General features: G+C 43.4%; 2 protein-coding genes across 2 annotated transcripts; one reads left to right on the top strand and one right to left on the bottom strand.

Annotated features, from left to right (window-relative positions):
- Positions 1 to 11,833: 11,833 nt before the first annotated feature.
- kbtbd12 (kelch repeat and BTB (POZ) domain containing 12) lies at positions 11,834 to 21,101 on the top strand. The gene is made up of 5 exons (XM_055912718.1): positions 11,834 to 15,641; positions 16,308 to 16,578; positions 18,584 to 18,734; positions 19,198 to 19,395; positions 20,126 to 21,101. The coding sequence occupies exons 1-5, from the start codon at positions 14,563 to 14,565 to the stop codon at positions 20,293 to 20,295; spliced, it is 1,869 nt and encodes a 622-aa protein (XP_055768693.1). The 5' UTR covers positions 11,834 to 14,562; the 3' UTR covers positions 20,296 to 21,101.
- Positions 21,102 to 21,201: 100 nt separating this feature from the next.
- LOC129844584 (uncharacterized) lies at positions 21,202 to 25,660 on the bottom strand. The gene is made up of 7 exons (XM_055912716.1): positions 25,102 to 25,660; positions 24,161 to 24,323; positions 23,761 to 23,921; positions 23,605 to 23,653; positions 23,427 to 23,502; positions 22,999 to 23,114; positions 21,202 to 22,722 (listed from the first exon to the last, which is right to left on the bottom strand). The coding sequence occupies exons 1-7, from the start codon at positions 25,155 to 25,157 to the stop codon at positions 21,436 to 21,438; spliced, it is 1,908 nt and encodes a 635-aa protein (XP_055768691.1). The 5' UTR covers positions 25,158 to 25,660; the 3' UTR covers positions 21,202 to 21,435.
- Between the last annotated feature and the right edge of the window lie 849 nt (positions 25,661 to 26,509).

Here is a 26,509-nt window from a genome sequence, read left to right as displayed (position 1 = left end):
ACCACCTCGTCCAATATGTCCTTAACTGTATATAAGAACCAGGTCGTCCTCCCTGTGTAAGCCGCGTGAAGTGCCTGTCAGTCCCCCTTTTGTACAATACAGGTGAAAGGGACGTTTTTTCCAAACACCGAATAAAACAGGTTTACTAAAAAGTTTACTTTTTCACCCAAAGCATGTTGGGCATTACCATTGACTGAGGTTCTATCACTATCAGAGATAAGGGTACATTCAATAAATCATCCTTTATATGTGTGTGTCTGTGTGGAGGGGGAGGGGGGGGGGGCAGGGGTTGATCGTGTGTAGGGCATAGCCTATAATGGATAACTAGGAGACATTTTTCCACCTCATATTTGGTCATTCAAGGTCATCAAGAGCCCCATTTCAGGATGTCCGGATTGCACTCTGGTCACAGGAAGGAGGTGTTTCAACCAGATTCCTTACACTGCAAAAGTGATGCTAATGAACCATGACAACACCAGGCAGCCTGTAGCTGATGACATACTAGTCCTGTCATCTATTACAGCCAGATCTGGTACAGTGGAAAGATAGACAAACACGGGATATGGAAAAAGCAACATCAGGGAAATGATTATTGACTTAAGGTGGAAGACAACATACTGTACATACAGTACCTTCAGAAAGTATTCACCGCCCTTGGCTTTTTCCACATAGAAGTTGTTACAGACTGAATTTAAAATGGATTAAATTGAGATTTTGTGTCACTAAGATACACACAATACCCCACAATGTCAAGTGGGAATTGTCTTTTTAGAAACGTTTACAAATTAATTTTAAAAAATGAAAAGCTGAAATGTCTCAAGTCAATAAGTATTCAAACATTTTGTTATGGCAAAACTAAATAAGCTCAGGAGTAAAAAATGTGCTTTACAAGTCAGATAAGTTGTGTGGACTTACTGTGTGCAATAATAGTGTTTAATATGATTTTTAAATGACTACCCCATCTCTGTACCCCACACATACAATTATCTGTAAGGTTCCTTAGTCTAGCAGTGAATTTCAAGTACAGATTCAACCACAAAGACCAGGGAGGTTTTCCAATGGTTCGCAAAGAAGGGCACCTATTGATAGACAAACATTTAAAAAGCAGACGTTGAATATCCCTTTGAGCATGTTGCAGTTATTCATTTCACTTTGGTTGGTGTGTCAATACACCCAGACACTACAAAGATACAGGCAACCTGTCACGCTGGTGTAAAGGATTTGGAGACAGGCGCAGGAATACATCATCTGGGTTTTTAATACACCCAAAACAAACACGTATACAAAAACACTGGGATGTACCCAAACAAAAGAGTGAGGGTAAACCTCATAGAACGACACAAGGCCTGTAATACCCAAAACACGCAGCACAGGCTGAGACACCACATAGGTACTCACAGGACCAATGGACATGGGAACAATAAACGACAGCCCAATTGGGAAATGGCTGTGATAGGAGATAACTGAGGTTGGATCAACAACATTGTAGTTACTCCACAATACTAACCAAAATGACAGAGTGAAAAGAAGGAAGCCTGTACAGAATAAAATATATTTAAAAAATGCATCCTATTTGCAATAAGGCACTAAAGTAAAACTGCAAAAAAATAAAAAATGTGGCAAAGAAATGTACTTTATGTCCTGAATACCAAGTGTTTGGGACGAATCCAACACAGCACATCACTGAGTGCCACTCTTCATATTTTCAAGCATGGTGGTGGCTTCATCATGTTATAGAGCTATGCAACTACAAAATCCTAGAGCATAACTTGGTTCAGTCTGCTTTCCACCAGACACTGGGAGACAAATTCACCTTTCAGCAGGACAATTACCTAAAGCACAAGGCCAAATATACACTGAGTTGCTTACCAAGACGACATTGAATGTTCCTGAGTGCCCTAGTTACAGTTTTTACTTAAATTGGCTTGAAAATCTATGGTAAGACTGGAAAATTGTCATCTAGCAATGATCAACAACCAACTTGACAGAGCTTGAAGAATTTTTTTAAGAATAATGAGCAAATATTTTACAATCCAGGTGTGTAAAGCTCTTAGAGACTTACCCAGCAAGACTCGCAGCTGTAATTGCTGCCAAAGCTGATTCTAACGTGTTGAATTATGGGGTTAAATGTTAGAATTTTTTATTCACTTTGACATTACAGAGTATTTTGTGTAGATCGTTGACAAAACAATTACAAAAAAAAAACATTTTAATCCTACTTTGTAACACAACAAAATGTGGGAAAAGTTAAGGCTTGTGAATACTTTCTGAAAACACCCCAAAAGTATTTGGACAGTGACAAATGTTTTGTTGTTCTGTACTCCAGCACTTTTGAAATGACACATTGACTATAAGGTTACAGTGCAGTCTGTCAGCTTTAATTTGAGGGTATTTTCATCCACATCAGGTGAACCATTTAGAAATTACAGCACTTTTAGTACATAGTCCTTACATTTTAGGGGACCAAAAGTATTGGGACAAATTCACTTACATGTGTAATAAAGTCGTCCAAAGTTTTGTATACGGTCCCATATTCCTAATGGGCAAAGACTACATCTCTACAAACTTGTTGGATGCATTTGTTGTTTGTTTTGCTTGTGTTTGACTTATTCCACATTTTGTTATGTTACATCCTGAATTCAAAATGGATTAAATATTTTTTTTTTATATCACCCATCTACACACAATACCCGATAATGACAAAGTTAAAACATGTTTTTAGAAATTTTTACAAACATACTGGAAATTAAATACAGAAACATCTCAGTTACATAAGTATTCACACCCCTGAGTCAATACTTTATAGAAGCACCTTTGGCAGCGATTACAGCTGTGAGTCTTTATGGATAAGTCTCTCTCTATGTTTTCAGAATTTTCCGTCAATTAGCTGTGAGTTGAATCTCACCGGAGTTGAATCTCACTGGAGAAATCATCCGAGCGAGGGGAACAGAGCCCCCCTGTCTCAGTATGTGTAGCCCATGTATCTGATGCTTTCTGGAGTATGAAATCTTGCGGCCGTAGCCTTTGATTGATTGAGACCAGTAGGCATTTGGCCTCCCAAGGGAGGCCAGTTTGGATTTGGCATCACTCCAATCAAATCACATTCTAAGCAAAACGCCATTTTAGTTCCTGTACTCCTTGTGTTGATGTCCTGCAGTAGCTAGCTTGCTAAATCGGCCCTTTCCTAAGCCATAGATGGAGATGGGGATTTGGACTTGCGGTTTTGACTTAATTCTCTTTACAGGCCAATAATTATCATGGTGATTCTGATCTAAGCATAAATTAATATGTTGTGCCACTGGTCAAAGACGATTGAAGTTCAATATGTAGCCTAGATGTAGCCTAGCCCCTTTAGGCTCAAGATAACTAGCTAGCTAATTTAGCTGGTTCATTGTTGCCCATGCAAGGAAGTTAGGCTAGCAAGGTAGCCTATGACAATAAAAACTAAAAGCATACTGTATGACAGAGCCATAGACCATTTGCCAACTTGAAAGATAGGAGGCTTTCAACTAGTCTAGTAGGGTGTGTCCAAATGTTTTTTTATTTGTTCACACATGCTCGCACAGAAATCAGTACCATGGACAGCCACATGATTTAACAACGTTGATTGGACTAAATCGGTTTTTGTATCTTTTAAGTTTGTTTTCAGTGCATTAAACTAAACATGCATAGCCTTGTTAATTTGATTATGTTTAAATGTTTTAGTTGAAATGGGGTTGAAATAGCAGAGGCAGCAACCTTTGTGCTCACTTGCGGCAACTCTGTGGTTCTAAATCAGTAGTTGTTTAGTCAACTGTCCAAAGCGTTAACTTGCTTGACCACGTTGCAGGTCATATAATTGTTTGTTACATGCAATGTTTGCTTTGTGGACTTCACCGGACAGATGTTGCTCTTCGGTTTTGTGATGAAACAAACCTACAGTGCATTCGGAAAGTATTCAGACCCCTTGACTTTTTCCACATTTTGTTAAGTTACAGCCATATTCTAAAATGTATGAAAAATTTATAAAATCAATCTACACACAGTACCCCATAATGACAAAGTGAAAACAGGTTTTTAGAAACGCTATGAGACTCGAAATTGAGCTCACGTGCATCCTGTTTTCATTGATCATGCTAGAGATGTTTCTACAACTTGATTGGAGTCCAGCTGTGGTAAATTCAATTTATTGGACATGATTTGGAAAGGCACACACCTGTCTATATAGGTCCCGTAGTTGACAATGCATGTCAGAGCAAAAACCAAGCCATGAGGTCGAAGAAATTGTCCATAGGGCTCCGAGATAGGATTGTGTCGAGGCACAGATCTGGGGAAGGGTACCAAAATATTTCTGCAGCATTGAAGGTCCCCGAGAACACTGTGGCCTCCATCATTCCCACATGGAAGAAGTTTGGAACCACCAAGACTCTTCCTAGAGCTGTCCGCCCGGCCAAACTGAGCAATCGGGGAAAAGGGCCTTGGTCAGGGAGGTGACCAAGAACCCAATGGCCACTTTGACAGAGCTCCAGAGTTCATCTGTGAAGATGGGAGAACCTTCCAGAAGGACAACTATCTCTGCAGCACTCCACCAATCTGCCCTTTATGGTAGAGTGGCCAGATGGAAGCCACTCCTCAGTAAAAGGCACATGACAGCCCACTTGGAGTTTGCCAAAAGGCACCTAAAGGACTCTCAGACCATGAGAAACAAGATTATCTGGTTTGATGAAACCAAGATTGAACTCTTTGGCCTGAATCCCAAGCGTCACATCTGGAGGAAACCTGGCAGCATCTCTACGGTGAAGCATGTTGGTGGCAGTATCATGCTGTGGGGGATGTATTTCAGCGGCAGGGACTGGGAGACTAGTCAGGATCGAGAGAATGATGAACGGAGCAAAGTACAGAGAGATCCTTGATGAAAACCTGCTCCAGAGTGCTCAGGACCTCAGACTGGTGCGAAGATTCACCTTTCAACAGGACAACGACCCTAAGTGTAACAGTATAACTTTAAACCGTCCCCTCGCCCCGACACGGGCGCGAACCAGGGACCCTCTGCACACATCAACAACGGTCGCCCACGAAGCATCGTTACCCATCGCTCCACAAAGGCCACGGCCCTTGCAGAGCAAGGTGCAACACTACTTCTAGGTTTCAGAGCAAGTGACGTAACTGATTGAAACGCTAGTAGCGCGTACCCGCTAACTAGCTAGCCATTTCACATCCGTTACACTCACCCCCCTTTCCGTTCAAATATTTTTATTGAACACACACAGGAATGGTGTATAGGTATGAAAGGCAGGTATACAATTTTTAACTAAACATAAAAGAGCAGACAGAAATAAAAAGATCCAGAGTTCTGGGTACAAAACAATTATTACAAAACAAGACATACAAAACAAGGACAGGTAGAAAGAAAGAGGGTGGGTGTCACCCCCCCCCCCTTGTTCCCCCCCTTTATCCCTCCCCCCCTTTATCCCTTCCCCTTATACCCCTCCCCGCTGCTCGGGTGGCGGTGCCAGCACGTGCTGCCCGGAGGTGGATTAAAATATTACAATGGAGAGTGCGTTAAAAAGTACAAATTCACAGCGCCGAATGGTCCAAGTAAGAGAGGAAAGGCTGCCAGATCTGATCAAATGTTAATAATTTATTGTTCAGAATATATCTAATCCTTTCTAAGTGTACAGTGTTTGCCAATTCGCTGAGCCATAATTTGGTAGTGGGCGCTTCCCTCTTTTTCCAGAACAACAAGATTAGTTTTTTTGCCGAAATGAGACTGTAAGAGATGAGTTGTTTTTGGGGGTTGGTTAGTCCGATTAGGGAATCAGACACTCCCAGGATTATCAGAAGCGGGTCTGGGTCAATTGAAGTCTCCAGAACTTCAGAGAGGATCCTAAAAATTCCACACCAGTAACCATGCAAGCTAGAGCATAGGGCAAAGCAGTGGAGAAGTGTACCCTGTGCAGCCTGACATTTATCACACAAAGGGGATGTATCAGGAAATATCCTATGCAGTTTGGTTTTGGAATAGTGTAATCTGTGTAATACCTTGAATTGTATGAGCCGATGTCTGGAGTTAATGGAGCAGGTGTGGATATACTCCAAGCTATCTTCCCAGTCTGCCATCGAAATGTCGGTCCCTAGTTCTTCCTCCCATTTTGCCTTAATGGCCTCTGTAGAGGGTGTGCTAACCGATTGAAAAGAGTCATATAAACGAGATATCAGTTTGTCTGAGGTGGGGGATGTTTTTATGCATCCGTCAAACATGGAAGGCTTAGCGTTCCCAAATGTTGGGAGGTGTTTCCTAACATAGTCTCTGATTTGTAGGTATCTGAAAAAGTTATTTCTGGGAAGATTATAAGTTTCCCTCAGCAACTCAAAGGAAGCAAAGGTCCCTTCTATATATAAATCCCCTATGGTACTTATCCCCAACTCTCCCCATTGCTCAAAGGTGTTATCAAGGTTGGAGGGGGCAAAGGAGGGGTTCCTGGCAACAGGGAGCATGAATGACATTGGTCTAAGCTCAAAGTGGGTTTTAATTTGCTTCCAGATTCGGACTGTGCTATGTATAATAGGATTGTTACGATAAAGTGACCTCTCCAGATTGACAGGCGACAAAATCACAGCACCAATAGAGAAGGGGTGACACTCCTCACGCTCCATACTAAGCCAGGTGGGTGACGGACGTGCGTCATCCAGCAAAAACGTAACCGCACGGAGGTTAGCGGCCCAATAATAAAATATAAAATTTGGGAGAGACAATCCTCCTTCCATCTTGGATTTGCAGAGGTGTTTTTTACCTATCCTGTGTGTTTTATAATCCCAGATGAAAGGATTGATAATTGAGTCCAGTTGTTTATGAAAGGATTTAGGTATGAATACTGGGATGTTCTGGTATAGGTAGAGCAGTTGTGGGAGGAAGACCATTTTAATGGCATTAATTCATCCGAGCAGAGAAATTGGGAGAGTTCTCCAAAATTGTATGTTTGTTTTTAGTTTTTGCATCAGCGAGGGGAAATTCTCTTTAAATAGTAAGGAATATTGTTTGGTAACTACAATTCCTAGATAGGTAAATTTTTCTGAAGATAACTTAAGTGGAAGATGTTCTAGCCAGGAGGTGTTTTGTAACCGTATGGGCATTAATTCACTCTTGTTCCAATTTATTCTGTATCCCGAGAAGGTACCAAACAAATTAATCACATCAAGAATAGCTGGAATACTAGCTTGGGGTTCTGTTACATAGAGGAGAATGTCATCTGCGTATAGGGAAATCTTATTTAGAGTATCTTTAGTATTATAGCCGTGTATTGCTGCATCAGATCTAATCGTCTGAGCGAGAGGTTCAATGATTAGGGCGAAGAGCATAGGCGACAGCGCACAACCCTGCCTTGTCCCTCTGTAGAGGTTAAATCGGGGCGACAATGATTGGTTAGTGAGTATTCTCGCACAGGGGTTCCTATATAAAAGCTGGATCCAATTTATGAACCCATCTCCAATATTAAATTTATGTAGGACTTTGAATAGATAGGACCACTCAACTTGGTCAAAAGCCTTCTCGGCGTCAAGAGATATAACGGCAAGGTCCATGTTTGGTAACCTCTGAGAATACATAATGTTGAAGAGGCGCCTGAGATTGAAGAATGAGTTTCTGTTCGGGATAAAGCCGGTCTGGTCCGAATGGACCAGTTTGCCAATTAAAGTGCTAAGCCTGTTAGCCAGGGTTTTTGCTAAAATCTTTTGGTCTGTATTGAGGAGGGATATTGGTCTGTACGACCCTACCTCTTCCGGATCTTTACCCTTCTTATGTATAACTGTAATGAATGCTTCATCCAAAGTAGATGGGAGAGCTCCATCCTCTCTGGACTGAACCAACATTTTGTGCAGGTAGGGAGAGAGCATGTTGCTGAATGTTTTATAGAATTCACCCGGGTATCCATCTGGGCCCGGGGTCTTGCCACTCTTTAGAGTTTTGATTGTTTCTCGAATTTCTTCAAGAGATATTTCCTTATTCAGGAAGTTAGAATCTTCCTGGTTCAGGGCAGGAAGATTACAGTCATCCAAAAAGTTTTGCATAATTAAGGGGTTAGAATCGGCTTTAGATGTATATAGAGTCTCATAAAACTGACGGAATCTGTCATTGATGTCTTTGGGGGAAGAGAGTAATTCCCCAGATGCAGACTTAACTTTGTGAATCATTCGGTCACTCACAATTTTTCGAAGTTGTCTGGCGAGTAATTTGTGTGGTTTGTCACCAAACTCAAAATATTTTTGCTTGGCGTAGAGAAAAGATTTAGCAATTTTAGCTGAGAGAGTCTGATTATATTCAAATTTTAAAGAGGTAATTTTTTTATGTTTCTCCATAGATGGATGTCTAGCATTCTCCCTATCCAGTAAGTGAATTTGTCCCTCCAGTTCTACCAATTTTCCCTTGTTTTGCCTACTCCTGGCAGTCTGATAGGAGATGATACAGCCTCTCAAATAAGCCTTAAGTGTTTCCCACAGTAATGCTGGGGAAGTCTCTGTGTTGTCGTTGGTATCAAAGAAAAATGTTATTTGGTCTTTAAGATGTTCACAGAATGTTGGTTCTGTGAGGAGCTGAGGATTTAACCTCCAGACCCTCTCGTTTGGTACCATGTCACCCAATCTCAGGGAGAAGGTGAGTGGACTGTGGTCCGAGATTATAATATCATGATACTTCACATTACAGGTATAGGGGAGTAGTTTAGCATCAACCAAAAAGTAGTCAATTCGAGTATAAACATTGTGAACATGAGAGTGAAAGGAGTATTCCCTGCCCGTAGGGTTAGTGATCCTCCATATATCAAATAAGTTAGAATTCTTTATGTAGGTATTCAAGAATTCACTTGAATAGGAGGTGGGGGTTCGCCGGGTAGAGGATCTGTCCAAATATTGGTCTAGCACGCAGTTAAGGTCCCCTCCAATGATCAGGTTAGTATGGGAGATATCTGGAATCAGGGCAAGGACTCTTTTGAAAAAAGAGGGGTTATCAATGTTTGGCCCATAGATATTTAGTAGAGTTACAGAAGTAGAGTGGATCTCTCCTATTACGATCACATAACGACCCTCTTTATCCACAATAGTGGTTTTATGTAGAAAGGGAATTCCTTTCCGTACCAGAATCGCTGTGCCTCTCGTTTTGGCAGAGAAGTTAGAGTGATACACTTGCCCCACCCACCTACATTTAAGTCTGCTGTGAGCATTATTTTTCAGATGGGTTTCTTGCAAAAATATAATATCAGACGAGAGTGCTTTCAAGTGGGCTAGGACCTTGCCTCTCTTAATTGGTTTGTTTAAGCCCCTGACATTCCAGGAAGTGAATGTGAGCCCCGCCCCCCTCTCATTTGTAGTTCCTATGGTGGCCTGCATAACTTGTAACTCAATAAAAAGGTAAGAAAGCGCACCAAACCATCACGATCAGCATATGTAGCAGCTACACCCGAGCAGTATCCAACCAGCCCCTCCCCCCCTGCAAGCCCCTTTACTTCCCACCCTGTTCCCCTACTTCCCCACTATTTACCCCCCCGCCCAACCCACCTTTAACAGGCATACACAAATAGGAGAGAAAATAAAATTAAAATAAAATAATAAACATTGTCTGGCCGATGCCAAAAAAGCACGGCGCGACCTCGAACAAGAGGTGAAACAGAAATAAAATCCCAACTGTACGTTCACCTCTCACTATCCTAGAACTTCTACTAACATATGAACTGAGGAGGCTCCCGCGAATAAAGTGTCCAATTAGCATCTAATAAACCTAAAGAGAATAAGTTTCAACCTAAACATATTGCGCACTTAAGCGTCATCTTGGGTCTATCTATCCCTGAGATAAGCAAGATATAGCATCAGAAGATTATTTTGCTAAGCACTGCCGGTCTAAACATGAACCATCAGCAACCAACTTAGACAGCCGTACATTTACATATTGTGGGTTAGATCGGAAACAAGAATTTTTCTAAATTAAACGTATCCCCCAGTCAGAAAATAAATAAATAAAAAGGTTATATACATGTATACATACACACACATACACATACTTACCCATATACATATATATATATATACATATACATACATACATACATACATATACACACATACATACACACACACACATACATACATACAAACACATACACACACACACACATCCCCAAAAAATACATATAAAGGTATATATTTAAAAATATACATATATACATATACACACACACACACCCATACATATCTACATATGCGCATATACACATACATACCCATACATACAGAAACATTCATGCCCCAGAGTAATAATCTACACTAATTTAAAATATACACATACATAATAGTAACATGCTAAGAGAAAATAATTATAAAGTACAAATAATAATTATATGTACGCACACCTACCTAGACACTACAGAGGGCTGGTAGGGATCTAATCGGGAGAGCGGCCCTCGGCTATATCAAAGGCAGAACGGCACAAAACATCCACTTGCTATCCAGGTGTGTGTCTGCCCCTTCCCCACCATCACCCCCAGTCCCCTGCAAGCTTTAAATAAATGGTATTGTAATAACAATAAATGTAAGAATTAAAAAATAAATAATGAAAAAAAAAAAAAATGGGGGGCATATAAGTATATTCATCCGAAAGTGTCAATGATCAAACCTGGAAGGCATCCTAAATAGGCATCGCTCTGAACACAGCCAGAATGAAAGTGACTTTAATTGAGAGCCAAGACCGCCCTCCACAGCATCTTACATGTTCGGTAGCCCTTGTTGAGACCGTTCAATACGGTTTCACCCGTTATGGTTTAGTATGGATTCGATTCCATGAGCAGACCCTAACACACAATGACAAGGCACTCTAACCTGTACGGGGGATTGGCGTATGTTCCCGGATAAACTTCTCTGCGTCCAAAACCGAGGAGAGCCACATCTTCTCACCAGAGGGCGGGGTAATTCTTAGTCTTGCAGGGAAGAGCAAGGCTGGGCGAAGATGGAGTTTGTAGAGTTTGGCCATGACATCTCTGTAGCCGCCACGGTCCTTTGCCACATCGGGCGCATAATCATCATAGACACGGAAGGGGTGCCCTTTATGTAACAGGTTGCCCCTCATTCGGGCCTCGCGCAGGATAAGATCCTTGGTCTTGAAACTGTGACAACAGATGATTACTGGGCGAGGGCGTTGACCCGGTCCAGGCACTGGGACAGGGGCGCGATGTGCACGGTCCAGCTGGGGGTCCGAAGCCAAAACGTCCGGTCCCATTGCATCCTTCAATAGCTTGGCGAAGAAGTCGGTGGGGCGAGAGCCCGCCTCTACCCCCTCTGCCAGACCAACAACGCGAAGGTTATTACGTCTGGAACGGCCCTCCAGGTCGACCACTTTCACAGAAAGCCTCTGCACAGTACCCTGTAGTGACGAGCACAGCTTCTCTAACTCGTCGATCCTACCAGCGCTGAATTCAGAAGCCCTCTCAAGGTCCACAATACTCTGGCCCTGCGAAGCGACCGCTCGAATGGTGCCCTCGATTTTGGTGTCCAGTTCAGCAATAGTAGCCTGAAGATCCTCAGCTAAAGCAACACGTAGTTCTCCCAAAGCCTGGGTAAGTTCTTTAAGTGTCACGTTGTTGCCTGTGCCTTCCGCCATGACTGTCTCGTTGTTTGGTGTGGAGTAGGCCTCCGATGTGGATTTATTGTCCTTTGGTCGCTTATTACTCGGCATTTTTACACAGAAAGTTACGATGTTGTATTAGAAAGAAACGTTTGTTGTAAAAAGTATCATAAAGTAGGTTAAGTTAGATTATTTCGCAAAAAAGTTGCAGGAGCCTCTCACACGCAGCCGTTCACTCCAACATGCTAGCTCCGCCTCTCCTCACCCCCCTTTCAACCTCCTCCGTTTCCGCAGCAACCAGTGATCCGGGTCAACAGCATCAATGTAACAGTATAACTTTAAACCGTCCCCTCGCCCCGACACGGGCGCGAACCAGGGACCCTCTGCACACATCAACAACGGTCGCCCACGAAGCATCGTTACCCATCGCTCCACAAAAGCCGCAGCCCTTGCAGAGCAAGGTGCAACACTACTTCTAGGTTTCAGGTTTGAGTGGCCCAGCCAGAGCCTGGGCTTGAACCCGATCGAACATCTCTGGAGAGAGTTGAAAATAGCTGCGCAGCGATGCTCCCCATCCAACCTGACAGAGCTTGAGAGGATCTGCAGAGAATAATTAGAGAAACTCCCCAAATACAGGTGTGCCAAGCTTGTAGCGTCATACTCAAGAAGACGCGAAGCTGTAATCGCTACCAAAGGAGCTTCAACAAAGTACTGAGTAAAGGGTCTGAATATTTATGTAAATGTGATACTTCTGGTTTTGCGTTGTCATTTTGGGTAATGTGTGTAGATTGATGAGGAAAAAAAACATTTTGTCAATTTTAGAATAAGGCTGTAACGTAACAGAATGTGGAAAAAGTGAAGGCATCTGAATACTTTCAGAATGCACTGTGTGTAATAATTTTTTTTCTGTCACTGTGTGACTGTTGTCTTTTTGTTGTCACGGCCTTGTTGTATAGCAGGATGCCATATAAACGAATGGGTTGCAGAGCAAACAACACAATTATCACAACAGGTTGTAAAAATGATTTTTTACTGGCTTGGCTTCCTCAGTGATTTTACCCACGCACCACTACTGATCTTGTAGTGACTGGGTGTTTTGATACACCATCCAAAGTGTAATTAATAACTTGCTCAAAGGGATATTCAATGCCTGCTTTTTTTATTTTTAACCATCTACCAATATTTACGAGGCATTGGAAAAACACCCTGGTCTTTGTGGTTGAATCTGTTTGAAATTCACTGCTTGACTAAGGGACCTTACAGATAATTGTATGTGTGGTGTACAAAGATGAGGTAGTCATGAAAACATAATTTAAACACTGTTATTGCACACTGAGTGAGTCCATGCAACTTATTATGCGACTTGTTAAGCACATTGTTACTCTTGAACTTATTTAAGCTTGCAATGCAAAGGGTTTGAATACTTATTGACTCAAGAAATTTCAGCATTTCATTTTTTATTAATTTGTAAAAAATGTCAAAACTTAATTCTGCTTTGACGTTATGGGGTATTGTGTGTAGTAGGCCAGTGACAATTATTTTTTTTTTAATCCATTTTAAATTCAAGTTGTGATACAACAAAATTTGTAAAAACTCAAGGAGTGTGAATACTTTCTGAAGGCACTGTAAATACAGTACATATAGCATTTTCTGATTTAAAGGCTAAACAGGATATCACAGAGAAATGCCCTCACTAAAACTGTTTTAGTTTTGCAATAGCTGTTTTGGTCATAAGGGTCATTATTTGCTCTGTTCAGGATGTTTACACGGTAGAGATCCTATTCAATGACTAATTCTATGGTTTACACCAACTCAGGTTCATATTTTAACATATATCTTTTTGATTGGTATGAACAAAGTATCAGCTGCATCATAGTTTATTATTGGGATTATTATGAATATTGTGATTATTATCATTTAAAATGTCTGTAGAGAGTGATGTCATGAAATCCGAATCCAAGCCACAAGCTGGTTCCATGTGCCATTCCACAGATACATAAGCCTACACGTGATCGAGACACCCCCAAAATATAGCAATAGAAAATAATAGCAATTATACTTGTTAAATTCGACATGAGCATTGCTCAACATTACACAACATTATCATGTGTGAGTCTCCTGACATTATTCCTGGTAAAACCAAAATGTTCCCCTCGCCCTTACATGCATGCCGTTCCATTGGCCATATCACAGTCTATTTTAAGGTTTGTGCTCAGCTCAGAGGGCCAGGGCATTCAGGCAGGCAGCGAGGGAAGGGGAGGGGAGGGTAAACAGTACTGTGTTTCAGAGGGGACAGCTAGGCCGCCTGTCTATCTCTGACCCTAATTCCAGATGCATTCAGCCACATTAACAAGAACTCCTGCAGCCTGGCTGGCTGAGGAACATGACGGTCTACTGGAATTGGAGGATTCCCACTGAATGGTAGGACAGGATGACATAGGCTTGGCTACTGTGTGATCAAAGCTCAAAACAGTAATGGGGGCGAAAGAGTTTAGTGTCATAATGCATGGTTGGAGATGATATTGATGACATATCCCTGTTTAAAATGGATTCCTGGTTTCACTGCGGCAGGCGGGGCATGGCTATGCTTTTGTTGCTGTACTGTTATGTTGTCGTCTAAGTGTCAATGTGGGTAACGGGAATTGCAGTAAGAATGGCTCTTCATACTTACAGATTTATGTTAACAATGTCAGAACTGCAAAGTTGAAGATAGTGACTGGCCTTTTAACTCTCCAATCTTTACAGAATGACTTAGATGACAACAAACTCAACTCGGCATGAGCGTAAATATCTACTGGGCTTGATCAGATCAACATTGAACTTGTGTTTCTTTCTTTCTCTCCTTTTCAGATAAAGAACCTCCTTGTTTACACTGCCACTTAGTGATATTTATTTATATTTTATGTATTTCTATTCTACTTTTATTTTTATTCATTTTTTCTGAGTTGTTACTACTCCTGAATAGACATTTGATCCAAATGGATCTGAGAGCTAAACACAGTCTGGGTCTTCTGGACCAGCTGAGGAAGATGAGGGAGACAGAGAAGCTGACAGATGTGGTGCTAGTGGCTGAGGGCATCAGCTTCCCCTGCCACCGCGTGGTCCTCTCAGCTTTCAGCCCTTACTTCCGGGTTATGTTCACCTGCGGCCTGCGGGAGTGTAGTACTAGGGAAGTGTTTTTGCGTGACACCCCAGCCGATAGCTTGGGTCTATTGTTAAACTACATGTATTGTTCTGAGCTCCCGCTCAACAACGCCAATGTACAGGGGGTCTCGGTCGCTGCCTTCCTCCTGCAGATGGACGAGGTGTTCAACCACTGCCAGAGCCACATGAGGGAGAACATGGACGCCTCCAACTGCCTCGGGGTGTACTACTTTTCCCGCGACCTGGGAGCTGAGGAGCTGGCCGACCATGCCCAGAGATACCTGCGGACGCACTTCGTTCAGGTGTGTATGAGCGAGGAGATTCTGGAACTAGAGGCCCACCAACTGGGGGCGCTGCTGAGCTCCGACGACCTTAACGTGTCGCGGGAGGAGACCATCCTGGACGTGGTGCTGCGCTGGGTCAGGCAGGATACTCCAGGGGATGGGGTGGAGGACAGGCGGAGTAGACACCTGGTTGAGCTCCTGAGGAAGGTGCGTCTCGCCTTGGTGGCCCCTGACTACCTAAGGGAGGCTATGAAGAGGAATATGTCTCTGTTGGCGGATGCAGAGTGTCTGGAGATGATGGAGGAGGCACTGGAGGCCACAGGGATGCATCCGGCCTCCTCACCCCGTAAACTGAAGCTCCGCTATGGGATGGAGACCACGGATCTGCTGCTCTGCATCGGCAACGAGGGTGGAGGGATCCGATCACGGTATGGAAATTATTCGGAACGCAGCTTCTGCTACGCCCCCTCCACGGGGCGCACCCACTACATCACATCCCCACGCTACGGAGACGTTCTGGGATTCGTGTGTGCAGGGGTCGTCACTGAAGGCAATGAGATTGTGGTGGCCGGGGAGGCAGGGGTGAGGAAAATGGCCAGGCAGACAAACAGGAATGTGGAGATATTCAGGTAGGAATCTGGACGAATGGTATCATGAACTCCGTGTGTGAATGAGATCATCAACAATGGTCACTGATGAGAGTGACAGTCAATGGCATACTGTTTATGTGCTGTGGCCAGGTTGAGTTTGTGGCCAGATAGAGTGTGTGGCCAGGTAGAGTGTGTGGCCAGGTAGAGTGTGTGGCCAGGTAGAGTGTGTGGCCAGGTGGAGTGTGTGGCCAGGTAGAGTGTGTGGCCAGGTAGAGTGTGTGGCCAGGTAGAGTGTGTGGCCAGGTAGAGTGTGTGGCCAGGTAGAGTGTGTGGCCAGGTAGAGTGTGTGGCCAGGTAGAGTGTGTGGCCAGATAGAGTGTGTGGCCAGGTAGAGTGTGTGGCCAGGTAGAGTGTGTGGCCAGGTAGAGTGTGTGGCGAGGTGGAGTGTGTGGCCAGGTAGAGTGTGTGGCCAGGTAGAGTGTGTGGCCAGGTGGAGTGCGTAGCCAGGTGGAGTGCGTGGCCAGGTGGAGTGCGTGGCCAGGTGGAGTGACAGTATGAGAATGATTGACAGTAACTCCAGACCAGAGGCCTGCCTAATGGGCTTTTATAGCACTCCTGTCTTCATTTTAGCATGGTGGAGTCTCACTAAAATAGGATGAATCTCCTAACCCCTGCCCGTGACTTTGGTTTTGTTGTCCTCCTCAGGCACAGGGTGGAGGCCCAGGGAACCTGGGAGCACCTGAGCTCAGCAGAGTACCGAGACTCGTATGCTCTGGGGGCGCTGGGTGATACTATTTACCTGCTGGGAGGCCAGATGAAGCTGAAGAACCAGTACCTCATCACCAACTCTGTGGAGCGCTGGTCCCTGCAGGGTGGGCCCTGGCATAGCGCCGCCTCGCTACCCATACCGCTGGCCTATCACAGCGTGGTCCGACTGAAGGACCGCCTCTACGTGCTCGGGGGTCGAACTCCACAGGTAATGGACTAAAGAGAAGGGATTTGAAATACAGTACCAGTCAAAAGTTGGGACACACCTTCTCATTCAAGAGTTTTTTATTATTTGTACTATTTTCTACATTGTAGAATAATAGTGAGGACGTCTATGAAATAACACATATGGAATCATGTAGTAACCAAAAAAGTGTTAAACAAATCAAAATATATTTGAGATTTTAAATTTTTCAAAGTAGCCACCCTTTGCCTTGATGACAGCTTCATGAGTTAGTCATCTGAAATGCTTTTCCAAAAGTCTTGTAGGAGTTCCCACATATGCTGAGCACTTGTTGTCTGCTTTTCCTTCACTCTGCGGTCCAAGTCATCACAAACCATCTCAATTGAGTTGAGATCGGGTGATTATGGAGGCCAGGTCATCTGATGCAGCACTCCATCACTCTCCTTCTTGGTCAAATAGCCCTTACACAGCCTGGAAGTGTGTTTTGGGTCATTGTCCTGTTGAAAAACAAATGATATTCCCACTAAGCGCAAACCAGATGGGATGGCGTATCGCTGCAGAATACTGTGGTAGCCATGCTGGTTAAGTGTGCCTTGAATTCTAAATAAATCACCTACAGTGTCACCAGCAAAGCACCCCCACACCATCAAACTTCCTCCTCCATGCGGGAACCACACATGCAGAGATCGTCCGTTCACCTACTCTGTGTCTCACAAATACACAGCAGTTGGAACCAGAAATCTCAAATTTGGACTCATCAGACCAAAGGACAGATTTCCACCAGTCTAAAGTCCATTGCTCGTGTTTCTTGGCCCAAGCAAGTCTCTTCTTCTTATTGGTGTCCTTGTTAGTAGTGGTTTCTTTGCAGCAATTCGACCATGAAGGCCTGATTTACGCAGTCTCTTCTGAACAGTTGATGTTGAGATATGTCTGTTACTTGAACTCTGTGAGGTGCAATCTGAGGTGCAGTTGCTTTCCAATTTCTGAGGCTGGGAAACTCTAATGAAGTTATCCTCTGCAGCAGAGTTAACTCCAGTTCTTACTTCCCTGTGGCGGTCCTCATGAGAGCCAGTTTCATCATAGCGCTTGATGATTTTTGTGACTGCACTTGAAGAAACTTTCAAACTTCTTGAAATGTTCAGTATAGGCTGACCTGCATGTCTTAAAGTAATGATGGACTGTCGTTTCTCTTTGCTTATTTGAGCTGTTCTTGCCATAATATAAACTTTGTATTTTACTAAATAGGGCTATATTCTGTATACCACCCCTACCTTGTGACAACACAACTGATTGCCTCAAACGCATTAAGAAGGAAAGAAATTCCACAAATGTACTTTTAACAAGGCACACCTGTTAATTGAAATACATTCCAGGTGACTACCTCATGAAGCTGGTTGAGATAATGCCAAAAGTGTGCAAAGCTGTCATCAAGGCAAAGGGTGGCTACTTAGAAGAATATAAAATATATTTTATATACACATTTTTTGCTTACTACATGATTCCATATGTGTTATTTAATAGTTTTGATGTCTTCACTATTGTTCTACAATGTAGAAAATAGTAAAAATAAAGAAAAACCCTGGAATGAGTAGGTGCGTCCAAGCTTTTGACTGGTACTGTAGATGAATAGCCCGTGAATGTTAGACTCTATTAGGTGTGTGTGTGTGTGTGTGTGTGTGTGTGTGTGTGTGTGTGTGTGTGTGTGTGTGTGTGTGTGTGTGTGTGTGTGTGTGCGTGCGTGCGTGCGTGCGTGCGTGCGTGCGTGCGTGCGTGCGTGCGTGAGTGCGCGCACACACAATGTGCGGGCAGGAAGGCCAAGGGGGGATTTCACATTTGTTTAATTCAATCTCACAACACCTATGTATTTTTGGAGTCCCTCACTCTCACTCATGTACACACTGTGCCTGAGGCTGCAAAGCTTTGACAGCAGAGAGACACACTATCTGTGTCAGTGTGCTACTCTTAGCCCGCTCTCTATCCCCTCTTCCTTCTCTCAACTCTGCACCTGTCCTGTCACTTCCCCTGGCAGTCCTGGCGGATGGACGACGAGCCAGACCGCTTGAGCAACCGTCTGCTGGAGTACTACCCTAAGACAAACAAGTGGACAGAGCTTGGTCCCATGAAGTACTCCAAGTACCGCTGTGGTGCTGTGGCACTCAATGGAGAGATCTACGTGATGGGTGAGATTAAATAAATAAATATCACAATTGGCCATTTGTTCTCATTAGTTTCCTGATGGTCATGACGATGATGGTCACTTTGTATCAGCAACCAGTGATTATTCCTCATAATTTGATCTTTAGTATCTGTTTTTTCCTATAACAGTGTTTCTAATCCTGGTCCTGAGGACCCAAAGGGTTGCACAATTTAGTTTTTGCTTCAGCACTACTGTACACACGATTTAAAACATTAAAGCTTGATGATGAGTTGAGTAGCTGTGTAGTGCTCGGGACAAAACCAAAATGTCCACACTTTAGGGTCCCTGGGACCAGGATTAAGTAACACTGTCCTAGTGAAACCCCCAACCTTCAACATAAACAGTATGTTTGGACAAAACCCGATTTCAAGAGTTCTTTTTAAAGTAGCACTTTAACAACACAAAGTAATAAATGTTCCAGTACCAACACAGTTGTGTTCTAACAGGAGGTATCGGCTGTGAGGGGGTTGATCATGGGCAGTCCCGTCGTTGCCTTGATGCTGTGGAAATCTACAACCCTGATGGAAACTTCTGGAGGGATGGGCCTACTATGCCCTCTCCACAGCTATCCCTACGCAGCAATGCCTCCAACGCCGCGGTGGTGGGGGGCAAGCTTTATGTCTGTGGATACTACAAGGGGGCAGGTAACTAAATCACAGATTATCCATTATATTGTCCAGATACTCAAGTGGCCGCTCTAATGATGAAAATACATGTTTTCAAAAATGGAAGGCAGTTGGGAGGAGGCAAGATCAGGTGGGACCATTCTAGCCAATGAGAGGGCAGACGCGTGTGAACAACAGGCACAACTCCGAGATAAAAAGTTTTTTCTCAAAGTTGCTGGAATGTCACCTCTTACTTATATCAGTACCCTCGTAACACAATAAGCATTATGAAACTTCTATTCGATCAAATAAGCCACATGTAGAAAAAAAGCCATACATTTTTTGCAATCCAAATTAGACACTCACTGACCTCCAAACAAAAACTCCTCGCTTGGTGAGCGAAAAAAATAAGGATAAAAAACGTCACCTGCTGGAGAAGACAGATTTTGGGCCCAGTTATCCCTCTCGCTTGCCTCTTCCTCTCTGACTAAACCTACTTTCCTTTCCACTGTTCACAAAACTGTGACATCATGTGGCACATGTTTGAGTAAAAGATGACCTGTCCCTTTAAGGAGCAAACAAGTTGACTGTGTAGATGAATGCTGTTTCGTTTGATTGCCACACCACTCTTTAAAATGCCACTATTCTACGCCATGTGGTAGCAAACTTGCCACAAGTTATTTTGAAAAAAAATGATATTGTCAGTCAAGTGATTCCAATAGTGACAACAATGATATTCCTGGCCTATCCTAATCCCTGTCTCCCTCAGATCGTCATGAAGACATAATCAAGGACATCCTGGAACTAGACCCGTGGGAGAACCGTTGGACCGTTGTGGCCCACCACGTTCTGATGCATGATGCCTACGACGTCTGCTTGGTGGCAAGCCTCAATCCACGGGACCTCATGTCTCCCCCGGCAGACCTAGTAACTCAGTGACATTCACCTGCCCTAAGGTCTAATGACCCCTTCTTAGCTAAGAGTACCTTGGGCTATAATTATGTATTCTGAAAGCTGATAACATTGAGCAACAAGACCTTTCTTTCTGCTGCTGTGGGCCAGGAGTCAAAATGTAGTAATGCAGTAGTGCTGGCTGATCCTGGTGGTGCTTGTTGACAGACATTGCGCAGTTGGTGTTAAAAAGCCCTGACCTGAGTGGGGCACTGCACAAAATAACACTCTGCCCTTGTCTTGAACTGTATATGACCTACCGAGTTGCACATTTAGAAGTAAACATTGTATCTGAATATCATACCTTAGTGGGTTTTGTGACACTGAAATATAGCTTGTAAATATAATTATTTTGCGATTTTGTTTTGTATGTTGCTGTAAAGAAAACCAGACAGGTCCTTCACAATCAAGTTATTTTATAGCAATTGTCCATTTTGCTCTTTACATCTTTGTTCAAGATTATATTTTTGTCATGCAAATAAGGCTTACATTAAATTGAGTCTTTGCTCAGGCGTTAGCATGTGTTTGTGGAGCTAGTGTACAAGACTAGAATTGCAAAAAGAGGTGATGAGAGAGGATTCTACACGTGGCACTGGTACGTGTTGGCCTAGTTATGTGTTGCCCTTCTCCTCTATGCCAACAGAAGAGATGTCCCTTAATTAAACGCTATAAAAACCTCCAATTATACCGTCATGTAGAAAGTTGTATTGGTAATATAGCAGAAAGTGTATTAATGCCTGGCACCCTCGTGGTTGACTTTAACACCATCAGACTTTCACTTATAAATCTGGTCTGACAATTGCTTTCCTCTTTTCATCCTGTATTCTTTTGTGGGCATGATTTCTGTACATGTTATCCCACAATTTGCCCCAAAATGTACTCAGAAACAATAGCTCATTCATTTGTAGTTTAATCTTAATGGGAAAGTCTGATGTAACATTAACAGTGTAAAGGGTTTTGAAAACACTAAAACACAAACATAGGGAATCAATGAAAAAGTACATTTTTGATGGTGAATTTTGTTGTCAAAACCAATTACATTGAGGTCAACCAAATACAACAACAGCTTGTCAAACAACTCCCTCCTCAATACCTCCCCACACTGACATCCTGATTCCCCTTCAGACATCAGTCAGAATCACAGTTCATGTCAAACAGCTGCCATAAGCCTCTGTTTCTCTCTGAGACAGCCTGGGGCTCAGGTGGCGATGGTGTCTTTTCCCAGGCGGGCCTGGCGTTGTTCCCTGTGGAACCGCACACAGAGCTGTTACTTTCCTGGGACCACAAGCTGAAAGGGTTGCGGTAGCCTCCGGTGGCTTTATTAGACTTCTTCTCTTTGTCCTGCTGTCGTTTCTGAGCTTCTGGTATGAGTGTGTCCATTTCCATCTTGTTGGGATCATGCTGCTCCTTGCCAGTCGATCCAGCTCCCTGCTTCCTTTGGTTTTTGAGGGGCTGTCGGTTCTCATCCCCAACCCTGCCCACTAATCGACCGTTACTCCTGGTTTGTGGTGGCATTAGTGCCCTCCTCCTGCTTCTGAAGGGCTGTTTCCTCTGTCCCTGGCCTCTCTGGGTGAACCTACGTCCAGCCATGGTGCTCCTGCCCCTGGGGCTCTCTGAGGGGACCGCTGCAGGCTCACTGTGGTCAGGCTGGCTGCTCTGCTCCGTGTCGCAGTGGGGGTTCATGATGGTGCGGGTGCTCCTAATAGTCACATCTTGTAGAAGCGCGTAGGCCCTGCTGGGGTCCTGAAAACCCTGCATGGGGTACTGTAGAGCTGGAGCGCCCCCCGATGTGCTGGGGTCTTGTAGGCCCTGCATAGGATAGTGTAGGGCTGCGGCACCTCTTCCTGGTCCATGAGTCACAGCGGTAGAGCGTGTGGGGTATGGGTACACCCCCTGCCAGGAAGTCTTAGCCGTCTCATCCAGCACCATCTGGCTACACCGCTCCAGCTGATCCTCCTCCACCTCCCCCATCATCACAGGAGGGTACAGAGGTCTGTGGGCTGCGGCCTGGCCCTGGTCACATGTCTCCGAGGGTCCTCCTCTGGTTCCTCTATCTGCAGGGTGCAGCCGCCCTGCTGCCTCTCCTCCCGTCTCCCCTACACCACATGATGCCACTGATTTACGAGGCGCTGTGACCGCTGTCGCACCACAGAGACGTACACCTTCAAAGTACCTCTTCTCCTCACTCACCAGGCAGAACCTCTCTACCAGTCCTGGGGATGTCTGGACCGTGCTTTCTGTTAGCCTGACAGGTGTGGGGTGGGGTTCGGACCCGTGCTGGGAAATCAAGGTGCTTAGAAGGGACAGGGCTTCTCCTAGCATGCTTTGATCTCGGCTCTGCTCATGTCTCAGGACCTCCAGATTCTGCTGCAGGCCCTGCATGTGGGAGCTGAGTGCTGTAGTCGCCACTCCCGTCTAGGACAGAATAGAAAACAATATATGACTAATAGCAAAGACATCAAAATCAAATATAGATATGTAACATTCAATTATCAACATTAAGTATGTCAAATAGTATTCTCAGCACCCAGAATCAAATATTTTTTGTGCCAGCCAACTAATGTTTCATTTGTCACGAGAGACTAGTCATATGTTGGTATCACACTATCACCCCACACACCTTTATTAAGTATAAATTCAACATCAGGACAAAGGCTTGACAATACAGTTATAAATGCCACCTGTCCTTACCTTGGCTACTCTGTCCTCCATCTCTTTCAGCATCTGATTCTGTGAGCTCACTTTATTCAGCAAGGCCTCAAACTGCTGTGCAAAGCCATCCTGCAGACTGGCTATGTTTTGCTGCACTGTAAAATATGGTAACCCCAATGAATACACAATCCATTCCATAGCAATCAAGACCTATGTAAAAAGATAGCCACGATCTACACACTGCCCATTATAGCCAAAGAGACCGGCTCATTCATCATAATTTCAAAATCGAGGTATTAGATCAAATATTTCTATATTAAAATATATGCGTGAGATCATAATTTCACTACTGAACTATAGCACTATCTACTGGTCCCAGAGATGATTTTCTTTATAAACATGTTAATAATGAGCAATGCACAATTGATTCTACTAGAAGTTGAGAGAAATTGTTCAAAGCAACCCACATGTCTTTGCAAAATCTGCAAAATCTTTGTTGCCTGTTGTAGTGCTCTCATCAATGTGATTTACAGAGAGCTTAATCTGAAACACACATAGCATAAGGGTTTATCATTATTATGAAAATGAGTACCAGACCAGCAGTACCATTTTGCAAAAATGTATTATTCTGGATTGTTCACTTACATTTTCTAGTTTTTCACGAAATTGTAGAAATCCAGAGGTGAGAATGTCACTGATAAAACAGACAGGACAATAATTAAACCACAAAATACCATATTGTTTGTATCTTTCATAATAAAATCCCTGCAGAAACAGGTAACACTCATGAGACATAGCTACCTCTCACACTTTTCTTTTGCCTTTTTCTTGTCCTCTTCAAACCTGTCCAGTATGCCAATTGCTTTGCCACTTGTAAAGCTTGGCACCTTCACTTTGTCCTTTCCGTCTCCGAACAGGAATGGTTTGGAATAGTAATTGCTTAAAATCTTTGGCTCACTTGCCTGAAACACAATGACTGGTTCATCATAAAACAAAGAAAAGCTCTGACAGTTTTGAGTTAGTTCTGGGGTTCATCTGATAAAGTGAATTGCTAAATGTTGTATTATAAATGAATGGGATACTACATACGTGAGCAACAAAAAATGCATTCACTGAGCTCAGGACTGTGGCACAAAGGTGGACATGATGAGAAAATGAGATGGTTTACCAAGTTGAAGAAAATATGGGCTAATAGACCTACCTCCTGTGACTGTGAGCTACCGGATATTCTGTTTGAAAAGCCCATGTCCTGTGACATGCCCTGAGAGTTTTCAGGCCAAAACTGGGATCCAAACAGGAATTGTGAGTCTGTCAAACTGGAGTAGTCACTGGTAGCCCCATTCCTGCTGGTGATCTTGGGCACACTACATGTTATAAACACACACACACTTAATTCATTTTAAGGGCTACACAAACATTTAGGCTAACTCGCTAAATTTCAATAATACATTTTTGAAAGCTGCATTAATTGTCTGCTGCAGTGCACTTTAGCTAACAGTTATGTATTTAATTGTGTGTGGGGGATTATCGTCTTGGCTATGGGGGGGATTATTTTCTTGGCTATGGGGGAATTATATTCTTGGCTATGGGGGGATTATTTTCTTGGCTATGGGGGGGATTATATTCTTGGCTATGGGGGGATTATTTTCTTGGCTATGGGGGGATTATTTTCTTGGCTATGGGGGGATTATATTCTTGGCTATGGGGGGATTATTTTCTTGGCTATGGGGGGATTATATTCTTGGCTATGGGGGGATTATTTTCTTGGCTATGGGGGGGGATTATATTCTTGGCTATGGGGGGATTATATTCTTGGCTATGGGGGGATTATTTTCTTGGCTATGGGGGGGATTATATTCTTGGCTATGGGGGGAATATATTCTTGGCTATGGGGGGATTATTTTCTTGGCTATGGGGGGGATTATATTCTTGGCTATGGGGGGATTATTTTCTTGGCTATGGGGGGGGATTATATTCTTGGCTATGGGGGGATTATATTCTTGGCTATGGGGGGATTATTTTCTTGGCTATGGGGGGGATTATATTCTTGGCTATGGGGGGAATATATTCTTGGCTATGGGGGGATTATTTTCTTGGCTATGGGGGGGGATTATATTCTTGGCTAAAATGAGTTATGCTTACATGGATCCAGTTGGGATGCTTAAAATCTCTTTGATATTCCACACGTTGGGATTCATTGCTATTTCTGTTTGAGTAAAAATAAAATCATTATTTTAACGTTATAAACCAATTACAAATGATTATAAAAACACAAATCAACCAGCAAATGTATTAGCTAGCCAGCTAGTTGGCTGGCAATGTTAGCTAGCTAACATTAGTTATTTATGGACTTTATGACCTGGCTACTAGCTAATGTTACCTAGCTTGTTCTGCTTTTTCGAACAACGTTAGCTACTCACCACTGCAGTCATGTAGTAGCCAACTATGAAGTTGGCTGACAACTCAATTATATGCTAGTTCCCCCAAAAATATGGCTAATGGGAAACGTGTTCTAGTTAGCTAGCTAGCTCCTTTTCGGTGATCAACAACACACGAAAACAGCCGATTGTTTGATATGAATAACGTTGTTATTGCAGAGCTTGGCCACAGTGGACAAACATTTCATCACGTGCAGGTGGGTTAAAAGGAGATGCTCGTGGCGATTACCTCCCGCCTTCCCAAATGTTCCCTCTCAATCGTTCCTCGTAAGGGTTCAAGCAAAGAATAAGCAACAAACAAAAAGGCAGACCCCCCCCCCCCACCACAGAAAATCGACTTTCATAATTCATCATTAAAAATGAATAACATACCAACTGCATCTGTAGCCCAAAGTTCAACCTTTCATAGGCGTATTTATTTTATATTGCCGTGTGACTCTTTTAGGCCTAAAGACAACGGGAGATGATTGACATCGGGAAAAGTGGCTGGCTATGAGCCCGTGATTTAAAATAAGAACGCTACGAGCTGATAAAAGCGAATTTTGTCGTAAATATGTTTGCTATGCTGCTGAAACAAACTCGTTTTTAATTGGCAACCGCATGCAAATCAGATGAGTGTTCTATGTGGAATGATTCAGGGGAAACGCATGTGCCAGCCAGGTATTGGAGGTTGCAGAAGCCGTGGTGATTTTAGCATTGAAATGCTGGTGGGGCAAACTCCCCCCAAAAATGTTAGATGCATGCCAGCAAAGCCACTACACAACACAACACTAAACAATACATGAATTGCACTGTAACGGTGACAAACGGCGCACACAAACTGTTAGGGCCTACATAACGCTGTCCCAACAGCAGAGCTTTCTTTTCAGCACCATGGAGTGAATCCTTCCACCTGGCTATCAGCGGAGCCTTGTCTGGCAACGAAACAGTTCATTCAGACTAATTTAATGCCTTTAAAAAAACATAGCTGAAATGGCTGACTAACAAATGTGGTTTTGTTAATGAGCGAGCTAGGACGAACGTAGTCGGTATAACTATTTGTTCAGCACTTTTGAAATGCGTTTTAGATGCCCTAAAACGCATTTCAAAAGTGCTGAACAAATTTATAAGCA

Source organism: Salvelinus fontinalis, chromosome 3 (genome assembly GCF_029448725.1).
Source record: "Salvelinus fontinalis isolate EN_2023a chromosome 3, ASM2944872v1, whole genome shotgun sequence".
In the NCBI taxonomy this organism is placed as follows: domain Eukaryota; kingdom Metazoa; phylum Chordata; class Actinopteri; order Salmoniformes; family Salmonidae; genus Salvelinus; species Salvelinus fontinalis.
This window is presented reverse-complemented; position numbering and strand designations above follow the sequence as displayed.